This window comes from Carassius auratus, chromosome 47, assembly GCF_003368295.1.
Source record: "Carassius auratus strain Wakin chromosome 47, ASM336829v1, whole genome shotgun sequence".
Lineage (NCBI taxonomy): Eukaryota > Metazoa > Chordata > Actinopteri > Cypriniformes > Cyprinidae > Carassius > Carassius auratus.
The window spans coordinates 4,317,793-4,344,107 of record NC_039289.1 but is presented as its reverse complement, the minus strand read 5'-3'; the positions used below and the strand labels follow the sequence as shown (position 1 = coordinate 4,344,107).

The window sequence follows — 26,315 nt, the reverse complement described above, 5'->3', positions numbered from 1 at the left end:
CAAGTTGGACAATAGGAAAGTCAAAGTATCTTCTGCTGAGAATGTTCCTGTGCAAGTCCAGCAGGTGGCAAACTCTTCCCATGACATTTCCAAACTTCCCAAAGGTATCTCTTCCAAACACTTGCAAACTTAAGTCCACTTGAATTTCTATTTAAGCAGCTGCATGGATGGACAAAAAGATCCGGGGTGTTACAAACATCAAAGTTATTTTCCCATTACAGTCTCAAACTGCCTTGTAGTTCATGAAGATCGAATAAAGCGTGATTTAAAAAAAGTGTGCACTTCAGGTGCAGCAAGAACAGTTGATCCCAGAACAGGAAGGACTTCAATTGACATTTCTTATTAGTGGGTACATAGACACTTGTTTTGAAGAAAATTCGGGAGTGTGAGGAATACCCTCAAGACAATAATAATATCATAGCATCGTTCCAAGAACGTAAAAGAGTCTTGATTTTATCTTTCCGTGTGAAATCTGAGGAGCATTCTGGCTTGAAGCCGGCCAATTAACATAATCCTAAATGCATCACTGGTGTCATTTTCAGTGTCTTATGTAAGTTAAAACCATGTCCTAGGTGAATAGTGTCAAGTCCCTCGCATCTCAAGGGATGTAACTTTTGCAGCGGACACACCAGGTTCATTGGAGAATTAGGGATTTGTTGTAAGTTGAAACGGCACATATTCACTTGGCTGATTTATCAACTATACAGCAACTCTGAAAAGTGATCTGAGACCAACCTGAAAGTGATATGAAAATGTTTTCTTACTTCACGAAGTAAGCCATCCATTGACACAGTTTTAGTTCCTCATTTCCTCAAATAGACCACGCGATGAATACCTCTCAAACAACTGAATAGTATAATATTTCCATACAACTGCACAGGGCCCAGAAAAACACATGAGAAAGAGTATTATCATACAATACTAAGATGAGCTTTGTTTTCTGGACTAGTCCCACACCATTAGACCCATTATTGGATGAGATTGATGCTGCGTGATCTGAATACGCTGACTGGATGCACCTTGTTAGGAGATGGATGGGTTCAAATGTACAAGTGTTTTTGTTTTCCTGCGTTTCTAAGTTAAATCAGGAACATTTCATGCAAAACTAGCATTTGCATAAAGACTTTGGAGCCAAATACCCTTGTGCTCTTGATATGTCTGTTTATGCGCTGACTTTACAACTCCTATAAAGTTGGAGTTCTCGCCTCAACTGTAAAAAGAAATTCAAAACAGAACCATCGCCCCCTTCGATATCCCACGTCTTCCGTTGTTTTTCCAAAGCCACTCTCTCTTCAACTTTGGTGTAGCCCTCTGCTTAGACACGGCTATATTCAGTCCCAACAATTATGTAAATGTAATGTTTATATTTATAGGTCTAGCCACAGCTCCCTAGCATGCAATATCGTAGCTAGGAAAGATTGTATTCTTCCTCTAGGCCCCATCGCGTTCCACCAACGTTTTGTTTGAAGGATTCGAAAAAAGAGTGATTGCTATGCTAACATAGTCAACAAATGGACAGACACAGATGTTTATATCTCAATTAAGTTTAATATGTACATTAAGTACAATATTTACAGAGTATAAATTATGTACAGTACATAAAATGTTTGGTCCAGAACAACTCACATAGCCCTTATCATGTCATCCGAACATGGGACAGTCTGCAATTCACGTTAACAACATACAAATACGTTAGGGAAAAAGAAACAAAACAAAACCTTAAGACCCTGATTTTAAAATGTTTATGTTGATAAATGCACAAATTACTTCAAACATTCAGTTAACGCCCTTTTGTTCATTTTTAAGGCAGTTTTGAAAGAGAAAAACATTGTCTTATAAAGCTTATTTAGTTTCTTGAAACAATAGCATACATTTAAAAAAAATGCCAAGGGTATTTATGGCACTCATGTGATGCATACATGTATTAAAAGGCACTGTTGCGATGTCCGTAGCACATCATGTTAACTTAAACACATTTTACTGTCTGATTCCAGTTCCGTCTTGAGGTTTAGGTCCTGCCTAGCATGAGTTTTTTGGTACTTTTTGGCACTTGTAAGGCTTTTTGGAAAATATATTTTGTTTCTTTAAAAAAATCTGTAAAGAGTTGAAGTGTAGAACCAGCTACAACGCAAAAGTCAAGTCAGTTCATGTTTCCTCTTTATCATGTTGACTGTCATACTTTAAATAATGGGTACAGACAAAATGCTTGCTTTGAACATCTGTGATGTTCATTGTTCAGTGCGTTTAGTCCTAATATTTATAGTCCGTTCCTACATATGGCGTTTCATGTGGAGGGCGAGATGGTCGGACCGGGAGAAGGCTCGCTCGCACAGGTGGCACTGGAAGGGTCGGTGTCCGGTGTGCTTGCGGAAGTGACGGGTCAGTTCATCAGAACGGGCAAACTTCCACCCGCAACCTTCCCAACTGCAATGGTAAGGCTTCTCGCCTAAACCAAGACAAGAAAAGACAAGATATGTAAACATATATCAATTTTCAGCCATCTTGTTGTGATGTCAACACATTTAAATTGCAAAAAAGCAGATGTTGCTGCAGTGGCATAGATGTTTTATTTACCTGTATGCGTTCTGTGGTGCGCCTTCAAGTGAGAACTTTTGGTGTAGGTTTTGCCGCATCCAGAAAAAGTGCAAGTGTGAGTCGCCGTCCGTTTCCTCGGCCAAGTGCGACGCCCCCTCTTTGGTTTGGTGTCCATCTCCAGAGGAGATGAGGGTGGTGTGAGAAGTACTCTTGGGTTGGTGCTGGGCATCCCGAGTGTGTCATCGCACACGCTGAAGTGATGCGTATTTGGGTATGGCAGCTGCATCTGTGGAGGTGCAGCATGGGGAAACCCTGTGTTGCCTTGGTAACCCTGTGTGAACGTCATGGCATGGCACATCTGTGACTGACAGTCTGTGTTGAGGAGCTCCGCGGGGCTCTGCGGTGGAGTCATGCTGCCTGCTCCTTGCGGCGAGTTGGCCAGTCTTGGCTGCTCGTATGACCTCATGCATGCACCGTTGCCCTCCTGTTTGATTTTGGGAACCATTCCTCTTACAGGTTCATAACTGTCCATGCAGGGCTCCACTTTGATACACTCTGAAATGTCCTGATTGTGGAAGGCAGACCTGACCAGGAACCTTCCCTGGATGTTGTTGGGCAGAGACGGTTGGCAGTAGGTATCTACATCAGACTGCAGAAGCTCTGCCATGAGGCTGGTGGTATACGGTGGAGGTGACGGGTTGATCTCAGGCACTGGGTACGTGGTGGGGGCCACTCCTGGACTGTACATGTTTCTGGATTCTTGCATTCTGTAGTCGCCTCCCATACCGAGCCCGAGATTCTCAGAACCCACAGTGTTGGCCAGAATAAACTCCAGATCCAGATATTTATCGAGATCCTCGTCATCTGTTGCTCTGAGGTAGTCCATGTTTGATAAGTCAGTTGTGCAGCTGAGATGCATGGACCTGTCCAGTTCATCCTTCCACCTCTGCAATGAAACCGACAGATTGATTAGACTTACTTTTATTGTTTCATACATTTTCAATGCGGTTGAAGTTCATCTAGTGGGACCCAAGTAACCCCAGTAACCTGTTAACCATCTCAAAGGCATGCTTTGTGTAAATCTAAATTAAACATAACTCATGACAATAATTATATTTTCTCGATGTACTGTGAGCGATAATCAGTTATGGTTACGTCTTCGGGAGAACGCGATCTATTTACATTTAGCGCATATATATATATATATATATATATATATATATATATATATACGTGTAATTCAAACGTTACATATACTTGTAAAAGTAAAGAACTACGTAAGCACACTAATAATGTGAAGTAAAAACTAAATACTCACGTTTTCCCAGCATTTTTCCTTCTGTGTCGAAAATGTGGAAATAGACGGTAAAATTGTTCCACTCAAAGCCATTTCCAGTTATCCCAGTAAAATAAAAACCTTCAAGATCAGGGACCAGTTGCAATCCCTCCAAGAAACTTCTGTTGTAGTGCACTACAACTCGTTTCTGCTTTTACACTCTGTGTTTCACACTCATGCAGCAAGTATGAGTGCTGTGGAAAACCTTATCGTATAAATATCACGGCGGTAGAAGCTGGACCAATTGTAAGAAGCGGAGGAAATACGCACTACCCGTCCCTAATTTTAGCCCCAGTATATAGCTGCTGCTCTCCGGCATGTGCGCCTTTCGTCTTGGATGGCGAGAGCGCACGGGCTCTTCTTTAAATCACCGGAGTCCTCCACGCCCCCTCGGTAAAAACGAGTTAAACGAGTACAACACGATGCGAGAGATCCCTCCTCTCTTTCTCTCTCTCTCTCTCTCTCTCTCTCTCTCCTGCTTTTGAGGACAAAAAAGAAAAGAAAAGCAGAGTGGGGGAAAAATACACACCATTAACACGTTGATTAAAAACAAAAATTGTAGATGCCAATTGCGCGCACCACGCGCCGTTGAGACGCGTATAAAAAAGGGGATTATTGCATTTTAATAGTGTAAAATGTGCTGGCTAAAGAGCAGATAACATAATTTATGCATTTGGTAGACTAAATACTTAAATTGACCAATTTAATGCCAATGTCTTTCCCAGATAAGTGAGCATTGATTGGAAATCAATCATTAACTTATTCAAAATGGGGAGCTTTGTTTTCAGCTGCTTACAAATGTGACCATTGACACGTTTACATGTGGTATTGATTTATAAGAAGCAAATAAATATGAATAATAGAACCTTTAAATATTACACATAACAAATATGGTGGATGGTTTATGGATATTTGACACAAATGTCTTTCAGAAGGGCAAACTGAAATTAAACCGATCTGGTCACGTGGCTGTTTTTACACTAGGCATGCACAGTGATAACATGAAGTTGACATAGCCTGCCTTTTAATTTGTAGTTTACAGCTTCGTGTCAAAAAAAACCCATCAGCATTAAGACCCTTTACACTGCATTTTGTTAGCAAATGTGAGAGAGGACCAGTTATAAACAGCCAAAGTTAACTTTGATACTGGATTTGCACTGTATATAATACTGTATTTTTTTATTTAGATTTTTTTAAGTTGTGACGTAAGCGATTAAGATGTTATGTTGCACCTGCAGCCAAAGCCACAACTTTATCAGATTTGCATGTCATCAGACCGAAACATTAACAAAAACACAACTCCTAGTGCTATTTAACACCCCTGCAGGCTCCAAATGTATCTGTACTATCAAGCGCTTAACAAAACACATGCCATTAAGCTCTTAAAACCCCTTTCATTTGCAAATAGAGCTAAGGAGGCTGCCCCCCCCCCCCCCAAAAAAAACAACAAAAAATTGTGGGGAAATTACCTGTATTAGTCTGCGAATAGCTATTTTTAGCTTGCAGCGAATTGCAAGGTCCGGTTACCCACAATCCAGTGCAAAGGAAAACATAAAATGTCAGTTTGTGTGAAATGACATCACTTCTCTATTTTTGAATATCAAAAATAGCACGCAAATGGTAAGAATGTACTGCGTGAGAGGTCAGATGAGGTGTCAGTCAGGTACGTTCAAAATGTTCAGAGAGGAATGCCATTCCTTGAACAAACCAACACGTGTTGTGACTATGTTTACTCTTTGATCCATTCCTTTGCAGATTTCCAGGAACCAAATTATATGATTCATTAGTTCAATTTAGGTGTACAGTATGCTATTTGGTCACAGAGAATGTTGACGAGGTCCTAAGAATGATAGAAAAGGGTGTAGGTGTACTGTACATCTAGTTCTCCCCTGAGGGCTCCATGGATAATACATTAATATGTCGGTCTCTAATTGTGTTCTGATCTTGCTTTTTGGAGGTTTCCGACACACCCTCACATTCCACCTTTACAGGTATACAAGCCTATATTCTGTGCTGTTCCGCTGCATGACTAAATACACTCTTAAAAATAAAAATGGGGGTTTGCAGTGATGCTATAGAAGAATAGGGTCATATGGGACACGTCCCGGCAAGGATTTTAATATTGCCTAAAACATCTAAAGCAGTTTGACCAATAACATGGAGGTATTGTTCATAATTGACCAATTGTGGTGCTGTGCGTGAGAAGGTGAGAACTACAGGGAATGATCAAGCGATGCAAAGCACGTGTTTGTTCGGTCGTTTGTCTTGAATCGTTGCTGCACACCGATCAAAAAAATACACCAAAGTAGGTTCGCGAGAGCGAATCGAAAGCATTGGGAGCTCTCTGCTCTGCTCTCTATACCTCATGAATGTCACACAACCTGGATATTTAAAGGAATATTAAAATCCTGGCCGGGACGTGTCCCGTATGAACGGCGCATGTGGCCACCCTATAGAAGAACCATTTTGGTTTCTACCAAGAACCTTTCAGTTAACAGCTCTTAAATGAATCATTTATTCTTAGTGCGAAGAACATTATAATAATCTGAAGAACCTTTGTTTACTATAAAAAACCCTTTGCGCTTTGGAAAGGTTCTATGGATGTCAAATTTTCCTCTTGGAGGCATTGATGCCCATAAAGAACCTTATTTTTAGGAGTTTATAAAATTTATTTATGGTTCTCTAACTGTTCAGACACACAAAAAAAAATTAAAAACCTCTTGATTTTGGAGGGTTTCGCAGCGACACCATAGAAAAACCATTTGGTTTTCCTAAAAGAACATTTCAGTCAGCAGTTCTAAAAAGAACCATTTTAAAGAGCAATTCAAGAAAGGGAAGAATTCTTTTTAATCAACTTTAAAGAACCTCTGAAATCGAAAGGTTCAGTGCATGATAAAGGTTCTTCATGAAGACGGTCAGTAAGCAGTGAGGAGTTCTGAAAAGAACCTCTTGATTTCCACTTCTTATCTGTGTTTTGTGTTGTATTCCACCTCTCTGTGTTGGTATCTTTGCTGATTAACAGTTTATGAATGTGTCATGCGGTTGCCAATGGATAATGAAAGCTGTGCCCTAGAGTAACTTCATGGTGCAACAAGTTCTTGGCCTTGTAAGAGTTGAACAAGTCCATTCACTTTCCTTTTGTCGTTTTGGAAAAGGTATTATGCTTTGCGTGTGAACTGAGCTCAAGTAACCCGCTTGGCATCGAGCATTTATTTGGAAAAACGTTATTTTTTTCTTGCTTTGGTTATCCAGTGTAATGCATATTTTTCTGTTTGAGTCAAACCCTGGGAAACACCTGCTCTTTCTTCACAGCAGGACGGTGTTGCGGCTGCCCTGGGCCCTGCTTTCGAGAGAGAAGGAAACCGAGAGTCCTGCCAGAAAGTGCGCGAGTGAGAGTTTGAGACGGAATGGGATTCTGAGCAGGCCTTTATATACGTGACTATTTTTAACCCCACTCCCTCTCGCCTATCACAGGGCTTCCTCTCTCGGACGCTCAGGAAGCAAGCCTGGCTCGGCTTCCTGCCTGCACGCTGGCCGTTCAGAGCCAATCAGGGAAGGATAGCACTGTGATGACCAGGCACTGACTCAAAAGGAAAAAGAGTTCAAATCATGGCACATTTTTGTGTGATTAGATTTCAGTGGAGCAAGTGATTGTCTGAAAGGGAGTTTGACATGAAGCTCATGTTTTTTTTTGAGCCTTTAAGATAAGTAATGAACTCAAATTGAAAACATTTGTGTTTAATGCTTCCTCTAACAGTGTTTATTTGTCCTTAAACAGTGTTTCCAAATGTTTCTGTGTCATGTACCGCCAAAAGCCTATAAGTAAATACCCCTACTATACCGTAATTTTCTATAATGCTATACTATAAGACTATAATGTCATTTATTTTATATATGTGTGGGTGTATGTATTACACACACACATATATTCAACCTCAAACGCCGTTCACACATATTTATAAAAAAACCTTGGGAAAAAAAATCTAAATTGACCCATTAAATTATTTTTGTTGTAGCACAGACATAGTATATGTAGTAAAATAAAAAATATAATAAACAAAAGTAAAGTAACGTGACATTCAGCCAAGTATGGTGACCCATACTCAGAGTTCGTGCTCTGCATTTAACCCATCCAAAGTGCTCACACACACCGTGAACACACACACACGGAGCAGGTTAAAGGTATTGCCGGCCCGGGACTTGAACCCACAACCCTAGGGTAAGGAATCATACTCTCTAACCACTATACAAGTATGTTTATACTATAAAGGAGAAGATTTTACATCTTTAAACATCTTGCCATCGATGTAGCTGTATTGTATGTTTCCATAACCAAATGTATAATAATGTTTTTGTATCTGACTCCGTTCTATTATGTAATGCCCACTTTTCACCATCCAATCACATTCTGATGGTTAAAGTTGAGTCCCGCCATACTTTTTGTAAATACACAAAGATATGGAAATAAAATGGGTTGCGAACAAATTCATATTGTCTTTCACAAGTACCACCCTGGTGTACAATGAGGCTAAAATACTTTTAAAATCACTTCGTTTATTGACGACACTCGGTAATGCATGTCTGTACATTCTCAGGTCAGCATCAACAACGAGTTTCATAAACATCTCGCTGTAGCCCCCTCGAAGATGGAGGAGTTGACGGCGAGTTTTTCCAATTCTGCTTTTTTCCCTCAGTTCATGTGGATTTAATTGGTTTGGTAATTCTCCTGGGAGGCGGCCAATTTATAGCCTGTTAACACTTGACATCATGCAGGTCGTGCGTTTTGAGTACAATTTGTGGCGTTGGCTGTGAAATATGTTTGCTGTGAGGATATTTACAACAATAAATCAGGAAAACCGTTTTTTTTTTTTCTCATAATGTCCAGACGGCATTTTAAGCAGCCCATTTTGGCTGCGACGAACTTATCAGTGGCTTCTGGAGAGCGTGTTCCTAATTTTTGTTACTTTATGGCCTCGAAATGTTTACAGGGGTTCATATGGTGTTGATTCTGTGGCCCTTGGAGAAAACGGACTACATCCAATCTCATACTTTAGACTGGTCACAGCTGCAGCTTGACCAAAACATAAATTGAACTCGTGTGTAAATCAATCTCAAAACAACTTTTCTTTTCCTCCTGGTCGAAGTGATACCATGAGAACTTTACAGAATTGTGTTGTGAGTGATATCCAGAGACAGTGGATTGGGAAATTATAAGCTTGGGCTGAAATGTTTTGCAGTTGAACCTGGCAGCATTCGTGTAGTTTCAACATCTCGCTGTTTCAATGTTATAAGTCTTAAAGCCACAGGAATTGCCATTATGGGCTGCCAAAATCCAGTTCCTTTTTCTGCAGGAGTAGGAGTTATGGACAAAGAGAGCGAGTGAGTTACAATGGAGAGTTGAGTCTCTAAAACCGGGCGAGTTTTTATTCGCCAGCCTGACCACAAACGTGTCCGCGCTTCCTTAAATCTTGCCAGCTGCGTAAATACACCAGCCTGCGTTTACACACAGGTCCCTTTCTATTCCAACTTTGAACTCTTTTTGTCTATGTTTTGCTTTTAATGTCATGTATACACCTAAAATGGATGGCCCAAACCACAAATTTAACAGACAGTCCTGAGCTATATGACTTTCAAGGTTATTGGTTCTTCAGGAGGTCTGAAAAATCACCAATATTTTCGTGATGAAGGTATATCGCGATACAAATTGAATATGTGCGCACTGTGTACCCAAACACCAGGCTGTTTTTGTTCCGTTGCCACCTTGCAAACCATTTATTAAGTTTAATTAAGGTGTTGCGTACAGTGTGTTCCACTATGCACGTTTGTCATCTTGCCTAGTTTTCAATGTGTACTGTACTCTATGAAGGCACATTATTATTGAGGAATGCAGTGTGGTATGTTTTTCCCTCCCATCAGAATGTAGTGACACACATTCGCCTAACGTGAATTATGGCTCTCAGGCAACATAAACTCTTCGTGCACGATTGTGCGCTTGGGAACGGCAAGTTCTGTGGTTTTTCTCCCAGGCCATTCCTGATGGGTTTCCAGGATTATTGTTGAGGCATGCTATGTTTGAAAGACAACATGCCAGGCTTGTGCTTTTAAATATTTTCTTCATTGACCAACTTTTTTGGGCCGATTCAGTGCCTAATGGGCATGTACTAATGTGTATTCTAAAAATGCAGTGCCCAAGTTAAAAGAAGTTCCATTAAAAAAAAACTTAAAGGTTTTGTCCAGTGTGTCTCGCATTGCAGATTAACTTCACTATGCAATCTTTTAAAAAAAGTCATTTCTTGCAGAGTGCAATTACAATACTTCTTGTAATTCTTTTTTTTTTGCAGTGTGGGGATGGCATGTTTCAAGGATGCAGAGGAATGACTCAATCTGACATCCAAAAGTTGACGCAGAATATTTTTCAGTAAAAATTCCCAAAACAAGGTAAATACATTTCTGCAATCTATCAAAACAGGTCTTAATATGTTATGCAGTGTTGCTTCTCAAGTAAGTTTTTCTCCTTTTAAGTATTTTTCATGAAGACAGTGTGAGAATAGTTAGGAACTAGAGGAATGCCAAAATTCAAATGAAAGTGACATCGTCAATCTGATGACCAAAAGTTTTTGCAGCGCTGACCAATTCTGGCTTTGAGAAAGATGGGTCCAACTGAATTCCCTCTTGATTTCAAACATACAGGGCATTTCCACACCCTCAAAATGGTTCTTGTGCATTTTTATCCATCATAAGCTTTGTACAAGATGCCCTTTTATTCATAAGAGTATAAGCTTTAACTTAAACTTTCTACATGCACATGCTTTAAAAGGAAACCAAATCATGAAAAAAGAAAGAAAAAGAGGTGTATCATACCTCATCACATCAGATAGTGGTTAAAAAAACACTTTTTCAGTTCTTTTGACTCGTGTGTTTGGAATCGGTTGGATAAGCCCCAAAGTGAAGTTCAAGTGAACGTTTGATTAGCTCAATGTGCAGACATGTTGTAGTAAACAGATCGAGCTCTTGTAAAGCTGTGTTTTTCATTTTTAGTGTGAGCCAGGTATGCCATTTGTGGTTTTGCACAATGCTTGATCAGATAGACTAGGCCTCCCTGTACTATTGGTTCACACTTCAGCCTGGTGCGCTCGCTGCATTGAGTGTGTGAGCGAGGGTTTTCAGCGTATGCATATGCAGGATGTGTGGTCTGTTAAACCGCACCTCAGTTTCACTGCAGGGCAGCTCTCGTAGCAACCATGCACCCCACACCCAAAGCTGCACAGATGCTAATGCCAATAGTTGTCACCTCCGTAAGACAATGGAAACATGATCATGCTTTTTGACTTCTTGTTGTGTCAGTGAACTCATCTGGTTAGTTGTTGGGTTTCTCCGTGAAGGGTCTGTTGCAAAATACGTCGCTCCTAAGATCGCCAAACTCCAAGATTGTCCTTTGAATGTGAAGACAATAAAATAAATAGCACAGAGGAGAACAATAAACACTTCCGCTGTGGTTTGCATAAAGGCCTGATGTGTGTTTGTACTCTTTGAATTCTGTCTGTTTATCTGATGAGCAAGGTGGCTTGCTGCAAGGGTTGCATAGTGTGTAATGATGCTGCCTGTAATATTTGCAATAATAAATCTTAAGTAGATCAAGATGATATCAGGTGCAACCTACAAGCTGAATCAACATTGAAATTAACCCAGAGTGCTGCGGTTAAAAATCATATTGTGGATTTGCTTTTGAATTAACTTTTTTCTTTTTTTTTATAGCAATAGGCCTTCATTGAAAAAAAAAAAAGTGTATTAACATAATTAAAAAAAACAAAACATTATTTTCCTCGTACTGTACATTAGGGTTAAACCCATTACAATCGATCCGTTTGTTGCATCCAGTGGGGACATAATTATGGATTATAATGATGTTGCATCGCGCCGCGTAAACATAAAACGATGTAAGCGCTACTCTACACTGCTTAAAAATCACGTTTGATTCATCAGTGGCAAATCCTTTATATATGTAAACGTATTTCACAGATGTGAGTCAGAACAGCCTGCATTGTAGTCTTCTGTCCCAGGATCAGGAAACAGTCCTCTATGTGCTGCACACATCTGAATATTTGGTTTGAATTGTTCTGGAACAGTGTTGTAAATACAACTTAACCACTGATTTCTAGTCGTGTCCTAGAAGGCCAAAGAAAGTATTTTCGCTTTCGCAATGAAACAGCGTCTGCACAAAATGACTCTGGCGGCAACAGCGAGAATCAAAGTTATGCCTTCTGTCTTTGCGTGAACATTTGGGCGGCGTTATGCAAGTCTTCCCACATCGTGATGTAGACACGTGGGGGCGTGTTAGAACGAGCCGTTTTAGGGGGGTTAACGTTTATAAAGAATATCTCTTTGGGTCTGAGACTTTATTCTTTGCAACTTTAGGGATCTTATCTGTCACGAACAGCTTGTAACACTCTAAAGAGAAAGGAACATTTGAAATCGCATCATGTGACCCCTTTAAGATGTCTTTTTAGACTTCTAAATAGTCAACTATTGGAATGTTAGCAGATTTTAAGCCATTGCAAGTTGACGTTTCAAGTTCCGTTACAACATAATAAAAGGAAAATATGAATTCAACTAAAAAAGCTATTCCAACCACAAGCACTTTTTTTTTTTTAACAGTGCCGGTGTGTCACAACTGTATGCAGCCATTTGTTCAGCAATACCACTAATGACCTACAAGTTAATGTGAAGGCTAAAGCGGCGGAGGGTCTAGATGGGTGTTCCACGTAGAACCACCAGGCAGCCATGTGTCTTTAAACCCAATGGCTGTTTTATTAGAGCAGTAATTACATGTCAGCTAGATGGGGGGTCGGTCGGTGCTGCAACAACAGAAGGACCTCAAGGCACTTGCAGCCACTTATTACCGCTCAGATCAACGTCTCGATATAATGGTCTCAAACCGCCAGTGTGGCCTCTCTCATGAGGTTTGGGCTTTGAATACGCAGGTCCCACTTATCTGGGGTTTGACAGTGCCTTCCTGCTCTGAGCCGGCTGTCCCCTGATCTGTGATTATGCTGTAATTAAGCGTCTGCATGATGAGACATCAAACAGAACACAAAGTGTATTCTTTGGTATCCCCTGCAGACGATCAGAAGCCAAGAAAAAATCTGTGAAAATCCAAAAGCGTTCAAGTAACTGAATATGTGACAGAATGACTCATAATATCACACGAAAGGCTGGTTCTGCAACAGAATGTGCCTGAAATTGCTCATTGCACTAATGAACCGTATACAAATGTGCCACTTTTTCACTCCCTCGGAAACGTGGTGACTTTCAGTAGCGGTAATCACTTCCTTTTAACTGTTAGGTAGAAAATGCGAGCTTGATATTTGTCACCTGTGTTTGCTGAATACACTCTTAAAATAAAGCTTCTTCATTGCCATTGATAGTTCCATGAAGAACCTTTAACATTCATGGAACTTTTCCATTAGCAAAAGATTACTCTGTAGTGGAAATATGTTCTTTAGATTATTCAATTGTTCTTCAAACAAAGAAAACATGGTTCTATTAAGAACTCCTCACTGAAATGTTCTTTGAGGAACCCAACGTGGGTCTTCTATTGCATTGGCACACAAATGTTATTTATTGGGAGTGACTCTTCCATGAGGAACTTTTAACACAAGTAAAACCTTCCCATTAGACAAAAAGCTCTTTTAAAATGGAAATGTTCTTGAGATTATTAAAATGGTCTACAACACACTTTTAAGAGCTGTTCATTTGAAAGGCTCTTTGGGGAACCAACAATTGGTTCTTCTATGGAATTGCTGTGAAAATCCACTCAATAAAAGTTTGTTAACACTGAAAAACAATCATTCCTTTAAGAACTTTTCACCAAAAGGTTTTTTGAAGAACCAAGAATGATTATTCTATGGTGAATCATCACTGTAAAAACCCTTTTTGGAACTTATTTTTCAAGGTGTTTTTAAACCTTGTGCTTAAATCTGCTCTTTTAACTCTAACCAGGTGGTTCTGCTTATGCTAAAGTTGGTGTAACACATTCAAAATGTTTGGAACTGTTTGTGTGCGATCATATGTTTTTCTCTTATGTCGGGGCAGAGCTAATGTCTTTCATTTGCTTGGTAATTATGTCAGCATCGAAGTGCCTGCACGATGTAATCATAAGTTGCCCCTGTGAGCAGAGTGTTTTTAGCTTTGCTAACTTGTTGCTTGGCAACAACAGATGTTTAAAGAATGATGTTGGTTGTGTTGCGTCAAGAAAACGTGGGTTGTGTCAGTGCAGTGAGATTACAGTGGAGTTTGTTGGAATACGTTTCAGCTGAACTAACTTATGCATGTATTCATAAGTTGACCTCAAGCCAAATTGAATTCCTCCATGGTCACTGTGGTCGACTTATCTCACAGAAACACTGTGGTCATAAAACTGAATCATCCTGATTTGGATTTGATGAGGTCCAATGAGGTGGACTACCTTCATTTTCCAAATGTTTATTATCTGATCCATCCATTTTTTTGTGTTCTATACTAAAATATATTTAAAAGAATACAACACAAGCAAATTCATCTTCAAGCAAAGTGCACTTTATCTGTCTTCATTAAATTGTGTGCACAACAGTTACAATTTTGGCCGGTTAGTATTTCGATTAATACTAGACGTTGAGTGTTTCCTGTTTTTATTCCGCTTTTTTTGAATGTGTGTGTGTGTTTATATTGGTTCTGCCTTGAGATTTAGCAAAATCTGATGACTCTGTTGTCATGCTTCAGAATTCAACCAATGATAAGACTTTGTTTTCCTTCAAAATGTAAGTGAAAGCAGGTGTGTATGTGTGTTTTCCTTCTGAACTGTAACCACTTCCCTTTTACTTTGCGTCTGCAGAAATCTAAAGTCCGTTCTTCTTCTGAATGTCTCTCACACCCTTTTAACCAACCAGATTGTAACTAACAGTGGTGCTAACGTACGTACGGAAACACCCATTCCTGTCAGTAAGGCCTCTGACTTAGCTAGAACATATTTGTTAAAAAAACAAAACACTCATTCTCATGTAACGGCTGCACAAATAGTCTATATTAAATTTTAAATGGCAAAAGGTGCTTACATGCTTTGTTTCAGTGGTCTCAAAGCTTTGTTTTGTTGTTTTTTTTCTATCCTTTTATTCACCTTGTTATCTTAAAGTTTTTTCTTTTTTTAAAATCTTATTAATAATATTAATATTATCAAAAAAAGGGTCCAGGTACAGTGTGAATGCATGGGAATCTGGTTTCACTCAGTTCACTTTTGGGTCAGTAATTCGTAGTCCAGGTATTGTTCTCTTAATCCAGACTCAAGTGTAACATCCATAAAGAAAAACTCTTTCCACTGTTAAAGGGGAAAACATGACTTCGCTTGAAGCCAAAGGCATTTTGTGTATAGCCTGAAGATGAAGCTGTTGTTTTAATGTGATTTTATGCCTTTTGTTCCTTCAGCTTTGATATCTAAGCAGCAATATGAGATGTTGAATGTTTATCAGTGTTCATCTGCTTACACTATTGGATGAAATGTAACACCATCTCTTTTGTTTTCTTTAGAGCGTTTGTTTTGGTGGCTCGTGTCTGCGTGGATGGACATAATTTTGGAAGGAAGTGGGCCTGACAGATGTTGGTGTCTCTCTGGAAGCGCGGTGACGCTCCGAATCTCTTCTGTGGTGAGATCTCAATCCACAGTCATGCAGAAAAACAAGCTTTTCTCAAGGCTGCTCTGCCTAAAACCCAATTCTCTAAAAACTAAACCTCCATTTTCCCTTTTGCTTCACCACATGTCACACATTTCTACTACGTCCCACTCCGTTGCATCAGCATAGCAATCCTCAGCAGTCATTTTCCTCAGGATTGATAAACATCATAAACGGCCAAGTTTTTGTACGCACTGGACACACACATTCAGGGCCGGTCTGAGACCAGTGTTGAGAAATTACACAAGAAACAGGCCTTTTCAATGAGTCAATATGAGAGCTAGAGAAATGAAACAAGACTATTGCAAAATGCAGATTAGTGGCTTCATTCAGTCAGCAGCACCTGCTGTTTTCGGTGATGTTCCTGTCCAGTAGAAGTTCATGCAGTGTAGACCCTCAATTATGTTGTGTTCTCTGACCACAGAGACCTGAGCTGAGACATTTGAAAATATGACAGCAAAGTGCACGCATTTGTATCTGTAGGAGGTGATCTCACAGAATTGAATGCCATAGTTCATATGATAATGTGCTAAGAGTAGGTTGATTTCTCGGAAGAGTGTAAACCCTGTGGCAGTTTCAGTGTTTCTTTGTTTGTTTGACCATCCTGACATTTTAAGGACATCTAAAATGCGGGTAAAATACATGCACATTCATCTCACATTCAGTCGCTCAGTTAGAGTGGGACCCATCGGAAGTACACAGTTTGATGGCTGCTATGCAGATGGAAAAATTATAAAAATATTCACCGGAAGAGCATACCATATTATGAAACATTCACATTTTGCTTACAAAAATATCTCTCTATAAACGTTCTCTTATATTGAAAGTGCTTTATTTAACTCTATTTTCACTTTTCAGTTGTTTTTGCATTGACAGCATTTCACCAGACTGGAAAAGAAAGTAATAAAAGATAAAAAAAAATTTGTCAACTACATAAACTTCCAAAAAGCTCTGTTGATATTAACCAAAATGAAGGCCATATGGTGTAATCGGATTTGCATAAAAATGAAGAAATTGCAATAAATATATGATCAAGCTGGTATAATTATAAAAATTGCATGAAATGCTATAGTAATGGCATCTACCGGCTAAGCAGCCAGACAACTTGGCTGGACAATGAGTTACCGATAGATGGTAGATGCCATAGTTAGCATTTTATACTGACATAGCAACACTAAGTAACGGAAATAGTGTGATTTCAGCTAGACTAATTCTCAAAAAGTGGAAAATGCTAAGTTTTGATGTAATTCACTTACATTCAAACAAGCTTCCAAACAGGTGACGTCTTTTGGGAAAACTATTTAGAAAGAATCTTTATGTATGCATTTGCATTTGGTGGTAATAATTACTTATTCAACTAAGCTGAATCTATGGGAATATCCTCATGGTTCAGTTACACATGCGTGTTTAGCAACTATATTACCTTTGCACAAGCACAAGCATGGATTGTTATGAGTAACAGCTGGAGGTTTTTCAATAAGAGTCTGCCACGAGCTGGTACTAACTCTGACTGATTTGGCAGTCCTGGTAGAATCGTTTGTCTTGAGACAGTCCATATGCGAAGATGGGATGGTTTTTGACCTCGAACAAAATTTGATGATGGTGATAAGCAAGTTCTGATTTGGTTGGGGCAGCATTAGCAACTTGAGTCTTGTGCTGTATATCTGTACCTCCATGTCACATTCATGCATAAATATTCATGCGTTGGAACTACACGACTGATAGCAGAAGAATGCATCTGAGCGGGAGTGTTCGCAAGCGCTTGCCAGGAGTTTGATAAAACGGCATGTCGTGCACTGAATGTTGAATCTTTCTTGAATGTTTTCTTATAACAGAGCGCATCACGAGTTCCCAAGAATGCTGAGAGGATTCAAATGTTAGCCCGCACACAGTATTCTCCTAAGGGGAAGATGAAGAAGTGGGGGGAGGAGGGGGATTGCTCCATCCAGGGCTGTCAAAGAGCTGCCAACTCCTGTTGGCCCCACATCTGCTGTGCATTAAGGCCTGGACTCTTCGGTGATGAAATCCAGTCTTGGCTCGCAGGGGGAAAGCTTGTGATTGGAGCACCGGTGCTCTGTCGAGTCTGGGGCTCGGAGCCCAACTCGGCCCTACAGCTGGGTGGGTTTCCCCCTCTGTTTCCATGGTTTCCTTGCAAACACGAAAATCAGGCGCCTTGCAAAAGCATCTGGGCCCCCTCTCCTCATGCCTCAGTGTTACATCATGCAGATTCCAGCACTTTATCTTCTTCTGGTTGGTGTCCATCTCCCATTGCGTCCTCGGGCAGACACTCTCTGTTTCGATGTTTCGGTTTCTGTTATGCTACTATGAATAACCTTATGGATTTGGATTTGGAAATTGTAAGGACCATTATGCTAAGTCTACATTAGTCCAGATGACTTTGAAAAGAATATTTTTCTCTATGTTTTGAGCTTTGTGCAAACTGAGACAGCATTTTTTTTTTGTCAAGCGAAAACAAATGCTTTGTCCGAATATGTCAAAACAATCCGCCCAAAAGAGCAGTATGTCCAGATTCATAGAATGCGAAAAACGGTACGCCAAAAAAAGTAGTATGTTTGGATTCGAAGAATGGTAAAAACTATTTGCCAGAAGAGCATTATGACCAAAATTCATAGTATTCGGAAAAACGAAAAGAGTACTGTCCGAGTTCCTAGTATGCAAAAAACTGCATGTAAAAAAAATTAGTATGTCTGAATTTGAAGAATGTGAAAAACAGTTAACCAAACGAGCAGTGTGTCTTAATTTATAGTATGCAAAACAAAAAACAGTATGCCAAAAGTGTAGTATATCGAATTCCTAGTTTGCGAAAAATAGTATGTCAAAGTAGTATTATGTCCGAATTCCTTGAAGCCAGAGTTGTGAATGGCAGTGAAGCAATACACATGACAGAGACAACATGTTGGATGTGATACATAGTCATACTATATAGAATATACTTTTTAATGGATGCAAAGCAAGTTTTCAATCCAAATGTAGTACCTACAAAACAGTATCTGATTTCCGACACAGCTTGAGCTTTTTGAAGGTGCTCTTCCAAGCTGACATAAGTGTTTTAATCACCTTTTAGAAGTTTTGGACAAGCCACTTTTGGTAAATGCTTAAAGATGCCTGTGTGTGTTTTGGCATGCATAGCAGTCAAAAACACCTTGATTCCTGTGCTTTGAATCGATGCACATTGAGTAGAAAGTGTGTTAAAGGTGTTTGTGCCATGATCAGATGTTTAATGCAGCTGCACATACCACTTTGGTAACCCACACCTGCCACTGCTTACAGAGAATCAGGTCAGTGTTGGCTGTATGCGCCGTTGTGGTTTTAGCAGAAGTGCTAACTCAGGCCTAAGTGTTTGTGGCATCCCCTTGTAAAACAAAAGAAAAAGAAAGCATCTGTGTACAATGCGGTCTGGAAACAGTCAACATCGGTACTCTTTACCCTGCGTTAGGGCGTGGAACTTAACCAGTAGAGAACCTGTGGGTAATTTGTGATTCGTGACCATCTAGAGTGCAGCAGTTTGATATTAAACCAGATGTTGATGTAGGATTGCTCAAGTGGGAAATAGCCCTTTGTCCTTTCATTCAACTTTGATGACAAAGATTCTTTGCATGACAAACTTCCCCTTCCAAGGAACTTTGAGGGTTCCTGCTTAATGGAAAGTTAAAGCATGCAAACTATGATGATGATTTCAGACAGTATTGCAAGCCTTGTTCACTGATTCTGTTCAATCCTGCGTTCCCCCAACCCAACTACCCCAATAAACAAGCAGGAAATAATTTTCATCACTTTCTTCGCAATTAAATCATAGCTACTTAACGGGACCCCAACCTATTCATTACGGTGCTCATTATATTTTTAGGACTGTCATTTTTACATGTTTTTCAGTGTGATTTTTTTTCCACTTACTTTAATTTTTCAAAATATTTTATGTGTGATTCTTAATTTATATTTAATTGCAAATTGTATTTATTTATTTATGGTTTTCCAAGTTAAAAGTCTAATATATACTTTAGGTACACCTATTCAATTGCTTGGTAACACAAATTGCTCATCAGCCAATCACATGGCAGCAACTTAGTGCATTTAGGCATCTAGATGTGGTGAAGACGACTTGCTGAGGTCAAAGGAAAATGGGCAGACTGGTTAGAGATGACAGAAAGGCAACAGTAACTCACATAACCACTCGTTACAACCTAGGTATGCAGACTACCATCTCTGAACGCACAACACATCGATCCCTGAAGAATATGGGCTACAGCAGCATGAGACCACACCGAGTGCCGCTCCTGTCAGCTAAGAACAGGCAACGGAAGCTACTTTTCAAACAGGCTCACCAAAATTAGACAATAGAAGATTGGAAAAACATTGCCTTGTCTGATGAGTCTCTGCTGCGACATTCAGATGGTAGGGTCAGAATTTGGCGTAAGGAACATGAAAGCATGGATCCATCCAGCCTTGTCTCAACGATTCAGGCTGGTGCTGGTGGTGTAATGGTGTGGGGGATATTTTTTTTGCACACTTTGGGCTCCTTAGTACCAACTGAGCATTGTGTAAATGCCACAGCCTACCTGAGTATTGTTGCTGACCATGTCCATCCCTTTATGACTACAGTTTATCTGTCTTCTGATGGCTACTTCCAGCAGGATAATGAACCATCACAAGGCTCACATCATCTCAGACTGGTTTCTTGAACATGACAATGAGCTCACTTTACTCGAATGGCCTTCACCATTACCTAGATCTCAATCCACTAGAGCAGCTTTGGGATGCGGTGGAATGGGAGATTCGCATCATAGATGTGCAGCTGACAAATCTGCAGCAACTGCACAAGCAGTTTGTCAATCCAAATCTGTGATTTCTAGAATATTGCAGCTTTACAGTAACACAAATTCATTTATGTGAATGCAAATGTTTATCAGAACATCCTTCAACAACTTCGCATCTCCCAATCGGCCTGCAATTTTTCATGCAAGACAAATTTTCCCCATCACACTGCAAAACGACACCCAAAACAAGGGCCTCTACACTTCCTACTAACTACAGCTATGACCCTCCAGAATTTAAGTTAAGTAAGTTAGGTAATCTTTCAAGCTACAGTGGTTACTGTTCTTTAATGCTGATCACAAAATAAAGTTTTTTGTTGAAATGCCTTGGTTATTTCTGACAAAAATTTTAGTATACCACTGGTTTATCTACAGCTAATATTTCTTATGAGCGATTAAGTTTTAACAATATGTCAGAAAAATAATCAAGCATTTATAGATTATTCTCTAATTCTGATCTCCGCTGTATACAAATTAATTAATTTATAGTCAATGTCCAAAATAAAATCTCAAAATTAAGCAGCCATATGTAACATTTTCAAAGCAAAGACACATAATAAATAATAAAAATATATATCATATTTAATTTCCTTTTTTTATAGTTTATATTCTATTATATACCACTTGTTAACTGAAGACAAAAACAAGCTAATAAATTGATGAGTAAATGGAAAGAATGTAGTATACGCTGTCTTCTGAAATATGGTGATGAAACTACAGATGCCACACACCTCTAAGACAGGTGTGAAAGCCCTCGTAAAAAACCCTCAAGTTGATCTCTTTAACCTCAAACCTCCTTGTGAAAAGCAACAAAACAGGTGGAACATACCGCACAGTCTTAAGCAGGTGGACAGCTATGACACAAGAGGAAAGCATTGAGCACTGCTGTAAACAGAGTTCAAGAGAGGAACTGCCTCGTCAAATCCATAAGCTGGTGTGCTCCCGGACTGCAAACTGATCAAAACACAAGAACTTCTTTGATGACAGTTAGTGAACTAGAGAGTCCAGTTCCCACGAGCCTCTTGCCTGCATATCCCACATCAGTATTATCTTTATTTGTTTTTCCAAACATCCCTTTTGATCTGTCTTTGCAATGGAAAAGCTGACGCAAAGCCACAATCTAAGGTTTCGTTCTGGATACTTTGCATGCTCAGAAAGGCCTGTGAACAATAATGTGATTAAATAATTCATTTAATTTAAGTGTTAAGCAGCCATTTTTCTCATGATGCAGCCATTTTGCCATCTCTATATAATTTTTTTTTACAGATGACAGATGATAAAATTGGCTAAAGTACCATAAACTTGCATTGAAGGTGGGTGTTGAACCATATCTAGAGATCAAAATTTCATGGAAGCTTCGATCTGGGCTCTTTTGAAGGTAAGCACACCAAGCAACATCATAATACAACCACCCAGTACAGCAATGTGCGACTTCTTCCAAACTTTTGCACGGGTAAAAACAGATATTTTCTTTCGAAAACCGATATCTAATCTTTGGTTTGCAGCAATGACTGGCGATTAGCCCACTTTCGCACACTGTTGAAATAGCAGAAAGGGGCACATCAAAGAAACTTTCAATTGTTTAGACTGGCTGGAAATTTAAGTGCACCAAAGATCAGATCTTGGTCATGATTATTGCAGTTCCATGTGTCACAAAGCTAGCTACCCTACTTGAGAGGCTAAGCTAGGTTCAGGATTTACCAGGCTAGTAAAAATTCCTGGGTGCAGGTGTGAGGCAATAAAGTAAAAGGGCAAAGACTATTTTCCACCACTGCTTTTCCACTACAGCAAAACCAACCGTCACTCTCACCAGTAACCATTACTCACACAGCGCTCACAGACAACATTGTGACTTTTCAGAGTTGAGTCTCAAAAACAGGTGTCATTGTAGACGATGATAAATGCTATGTGTCATTCTGATCACTAACCACAACGATTGCAACACACTGACTTCTCAATGTGACAAAATAATAGTAGCTCGTGGCAAGATATCCAGGCCGTGTGCCCACCAAACACGTGATTTTCCAAACAGTAAAGCTGTTGGGTTTCATAGACTACAGGTTTTATAGAGAAGCCTAAAATATACTGAATAAATTTAACTGAACTAAAACCGTTGGTGTTTGCATTTACGGCCTGAATAGGAATTAGCAAATACTGCCATGGAACACCGGTAACCATGTTTTGAATACAGAAACATTGATAGTTGTTGTTGTAGCCATGCTGTTTGGAGAAATGTTTTTAGCTCTCTGATAAGACAACCACTGGATTTCCCAGCATTGATAAAGGGTTACAGGCACAAACATGACTCTTAGTAGCTTACCAATGAACAAATTCAAAGCTCATTGCTGGTGTTGTAATCACTCTTTTGTTGAAAACCGTTGTGTTTATGCAAAAGTCTTCTTCGTGCTCTACTTCCGAACAAAAACATCTGTGGTGCCATTTGATGAAAAGTCTATCTAATTTGGTCAACAAAGTGTGCGAAAGTAGGCTAATGTTATGTACAAGATCAATGTTATCAAAAACTATACATCTTATCTGCCCCTAATTTCATGCATACTAGTACCTCAAATTGCACCAAGACCGCCTATTAGTTCATTGGGATACATTTTGGCACCTTAATATGTACTAATACACCTGTTAGGGGTAGATCAGGTACAGTGATGCAGTTTTAAGGATACTACCCCGGTGACATAGTAGTGTTTCCCATACAGGTACAATTGTTGTGTTTCTTTGCACGGTATATTAAAAGTTATCCTCTACATCTTTTGCTTGAGAGCTTAAGAGAAGGCAGTCAGCAAAAACGTGTACATTTATTTACATGACTGGGGCAGAACCGTCAAAGGTGTCTGAGTATCGTATCTACCCCTAAAGGGTGCATTTTAGGACATTAAGGATATATATTAGTTTCGATACCGGTAAAATCGTATAATTTTGTAAAAATTATATACTAGTAATTATCCTTTACGTTTTTGCTTGAGACCTCGAGAGTTAACTGTAAGCAAAAAATGTGTAAAAACTTTACCTGACTGGGATAATACCCTCAAAAGTAGCTGTGTTGTTTGTATTCTACTCCTAAAGGGTACATTTTAGTATCGGTATTAGTACCTAGTATGCATATTAGTACCTAGAACACATATTACACATCGAGTACAATCTTGCCTTTTTAAAGCTACTGCCCCAGTGACTTGATGGTGTTCCATAAAGGTATAATTTTTGTAAAAAAAACTTCAGACAGTATTGAAGTAGTTTTCCTATTCATCATTTACTTGAAGCTTGAGAGAAGACTTGATTTAGCAAGTAAGTCATACGCAATGAGGTCTTGGGCAACGCTGACTCTATGACTGTTTTGTCTTCTCTAAGCCTTCGAAAAATCCCTTTGCATTACTCAGTTCCCTGTACATCAGGAAACCTCTACTGCCAACTACCTCATCCATGCTCTGGCGCACTGATGCTCAACATGTCTGCTTATATAGCCTCTCCCAAAATAGCTGCTCCCTCATTGGTAGAAAAAAACAGTTCGCATTGAATCACTTTGGGCCAATTAGAGAGTAGCACTTCCTGTTCTGCGAAAGATGTTTCCTGTTGATAGCCAGGCGCCGAGGGACAAGACATAGCAAATCTGGCCATGTTTTGCTGACCTTTGTAAGGTCTGCAGAAACACAGTCGGTGATAGCGGCGTGCCGTGTCCAGGAACACATGGCTCTGTAAGCTGCGTGAGAGCCAATGTTTTGGTCCGAGTGTAAACACGCACGCTGATGAGGTGCCTTGACTGAATACTCATGTGTCTACACTGGCTTCCTGGTGGCTCGCTATGACACTAATGATACATCAAGGTCTTTTCTGTTTGAGCTAGTAATGCATTAGCAAAGAATTACAAGGACTAAACAGCATGTGGTTGTATACAGTGGAGAGTTTGAATTATTTGTTTTCAACAGCGTTGAGTCTTGATTCCCAAACTTGCCCATTATTCCAAAGAGTCTCCTGTCGAGGGTCGACGACACAAGGCTATAATCGTATGCTTTCACTGATGATGTTTATGTAGAGTTGGCTCCTTAACATTCTCAACGTATTACCAAGAAACTAATAAGTGTTTAGAAGATTCGGGTTGTTGACCACAAGAGTAATGGGATCTTCAAAAAGGATCGATTTCGGAATACGTTTCTGACCGCGCTAGACACCTGGTGGTCCCCTTGGGTCAAATGCACTGTTTTGTTTAAAGTTCAAAATCGGAGAACTCTTTCAAAGTCATCCAGAGCCAAGCACAAGACGTCCAGGATTCAGGAAACTACGTTGTATCCCGAGTTCTCCGTTGTGAAAACAGTGCATTTCCTTGTTCTTTAAACAGACAAACGAATGACTAAAGCTAACAATGCAACTTTCACAGGGGAACTGCCACTTACAAAGTGTACTTCACACATACTTAAATGCATGTAGTGTAGCACTGTTCACTGGAGGTATTACGCAAGTTAGTGGATTTTTAGGCCCGTAACAAGCCTGTCAAACTGATTCTTAGTGTTAGTAAACATTACAATGGCAACTGAACCTAGCATTTTTTATTTTGAAGATATACATAGATAGATATAAATATCTAAATAGAAATATTGGCTAGCATGTCCAAGTTGTTGAATTTTTTGTGTTGTTTCAGTATGTGTTGACTGTTAAAATATTATTTTAGGTATTTTAGCATGGTCACAATACTACGTCATCATTTTATTAATAGTGATTACATGTGTTCATGCTATGACAACCGTGATTCTGACTGATTGCCCAAACAATAACAAAGTGTTGATTCATCTGAAAGTTCGCATTATAGTTTCACATAGTTTTCTTTGGTGAATTTTATGAGGATGGACTGCACTCATCAAAACTAAACAAAAACTGAAATGTAGCAATAGCAAAAACTGAAAAAGCTATAACCCTACATGTTTATCCCGGCTATGTTGGCAACAAAAACTTTTTATCAATGTTAGTAGGGATTCATTTATTTGTGGGGCTGTTGAACTCTTTGAACTCATGTCCTTTTCATGTTTACGCATGACATTTTTTTTTTTCATTCTGTTTCCAGAACATCACACTGACACATATATGTACATACTTTCACACAAAACTGTCACTTATATTCTAAGCATGCATGCAATGTGCTTGTAGCTTCAACATACATTCCTAATGTTATGCAGTGTTTGTTCACTGCCGAATTACAAACTCACAAATTACAAATTTCTTTATGCATGACCTATCCCAGACTGCACTGCAATTATGATCCATTTATCTATCTATCTGTCTGTCTGTCTATCTACTTGTCTATCTATCTATATTTTTGGTTGCACTTTCATTAACGTTCAAGTTGTATCGCTTTTTTTGTTTTAAAACGGTGTGATATTTTTTCTAGTACTGCATAAAGTAGTGTGACAATTGTTTCCCTGTTACTTTCTAATTAGTTTACCTGCAAATGAGGCAAACATTAATAAAACCGTTTGTTTTTTATTTTCACTCCGCAGGTTGACATGGGATTGTGGGATGACGTCCTTTCTTTGTGTGCCAAGAACTGTGTGGATATGAAGCCAAACTAGCTTCGGTCATTAAAGAAGGCAGAGAATGTTAGAACACAAAAATGTTACGGTAAGCACAATGGGCCTTCCCTTTTTTTTTTTAGCACGTTCACAGGAATCACACACAGAGGCCTTTTCTTTTTTCTCAAACAATGGCTGATTACTACCAGTGCCTTGGATTGACGTTCTCACATTGTGTGGATGTTTGAGTGTGTATTGAACTCTGGCGGTGAGGTAATATCCTCAGCATAACAGCACGTTTGATGTTTGCTGCATTGAATCTGAATGAAAGAGACTGAACATTGACATCATGGCTATCTTTGGCTTGTGGTAACATGCTTCTAGACAGGTTTTGTGCTGT

General features: G+C 39.4%; 2 protein-coding genes across 2 annotated transcripts in view; one reads left to right on the top strand and one right to left on the bottom strand.

The window, feature by feature from the left end:
- LOC113064836 (epidermal growth factor receptor substrate 15-like 1) overlaps positions 1-26,032 on the top strand; it is a 55,980-nt gene extending 29,948 nt beyond the window's left edge. The window contains exons 26-28 of the transcript XR_003278897.1: positions 10,213-10,309; positions 15,431-15,546; positions 25,904-26,032. The gene's annotated coding sequence lies outside the window, so the exon portion shown is untranslated. The remainder of the gene's footprint in view (positions 1-10,212; positions 10,310-15,430; positions 15,547-25,903) is intronic.
- LOC113064837 (Krueppel-like factor 2) lies at positions 1,529-4,222 on the bottom strand. Its single transcript, XM_026235798.1, has 3 exons — positions 3,854-4,222; positions 2,575-3,481; positions 1,529-2,446 (listed from the first exon to the last, which is right to left on the bottom strand). The coding sequence occupies exons 1-3, from the start codon at positions 3,923-3,925 to the stop codon at positions 2,271-2,273; spliced, it is 1,155 nt and encodes a 384-aa protein (XP_026091583.1). The 5' UTR covers positions 3,926-4,222; the 3' UTR covers positions 1,529-2,270.
- Positions 26,033-26,315: the final 283 nt, after the last annotated feature.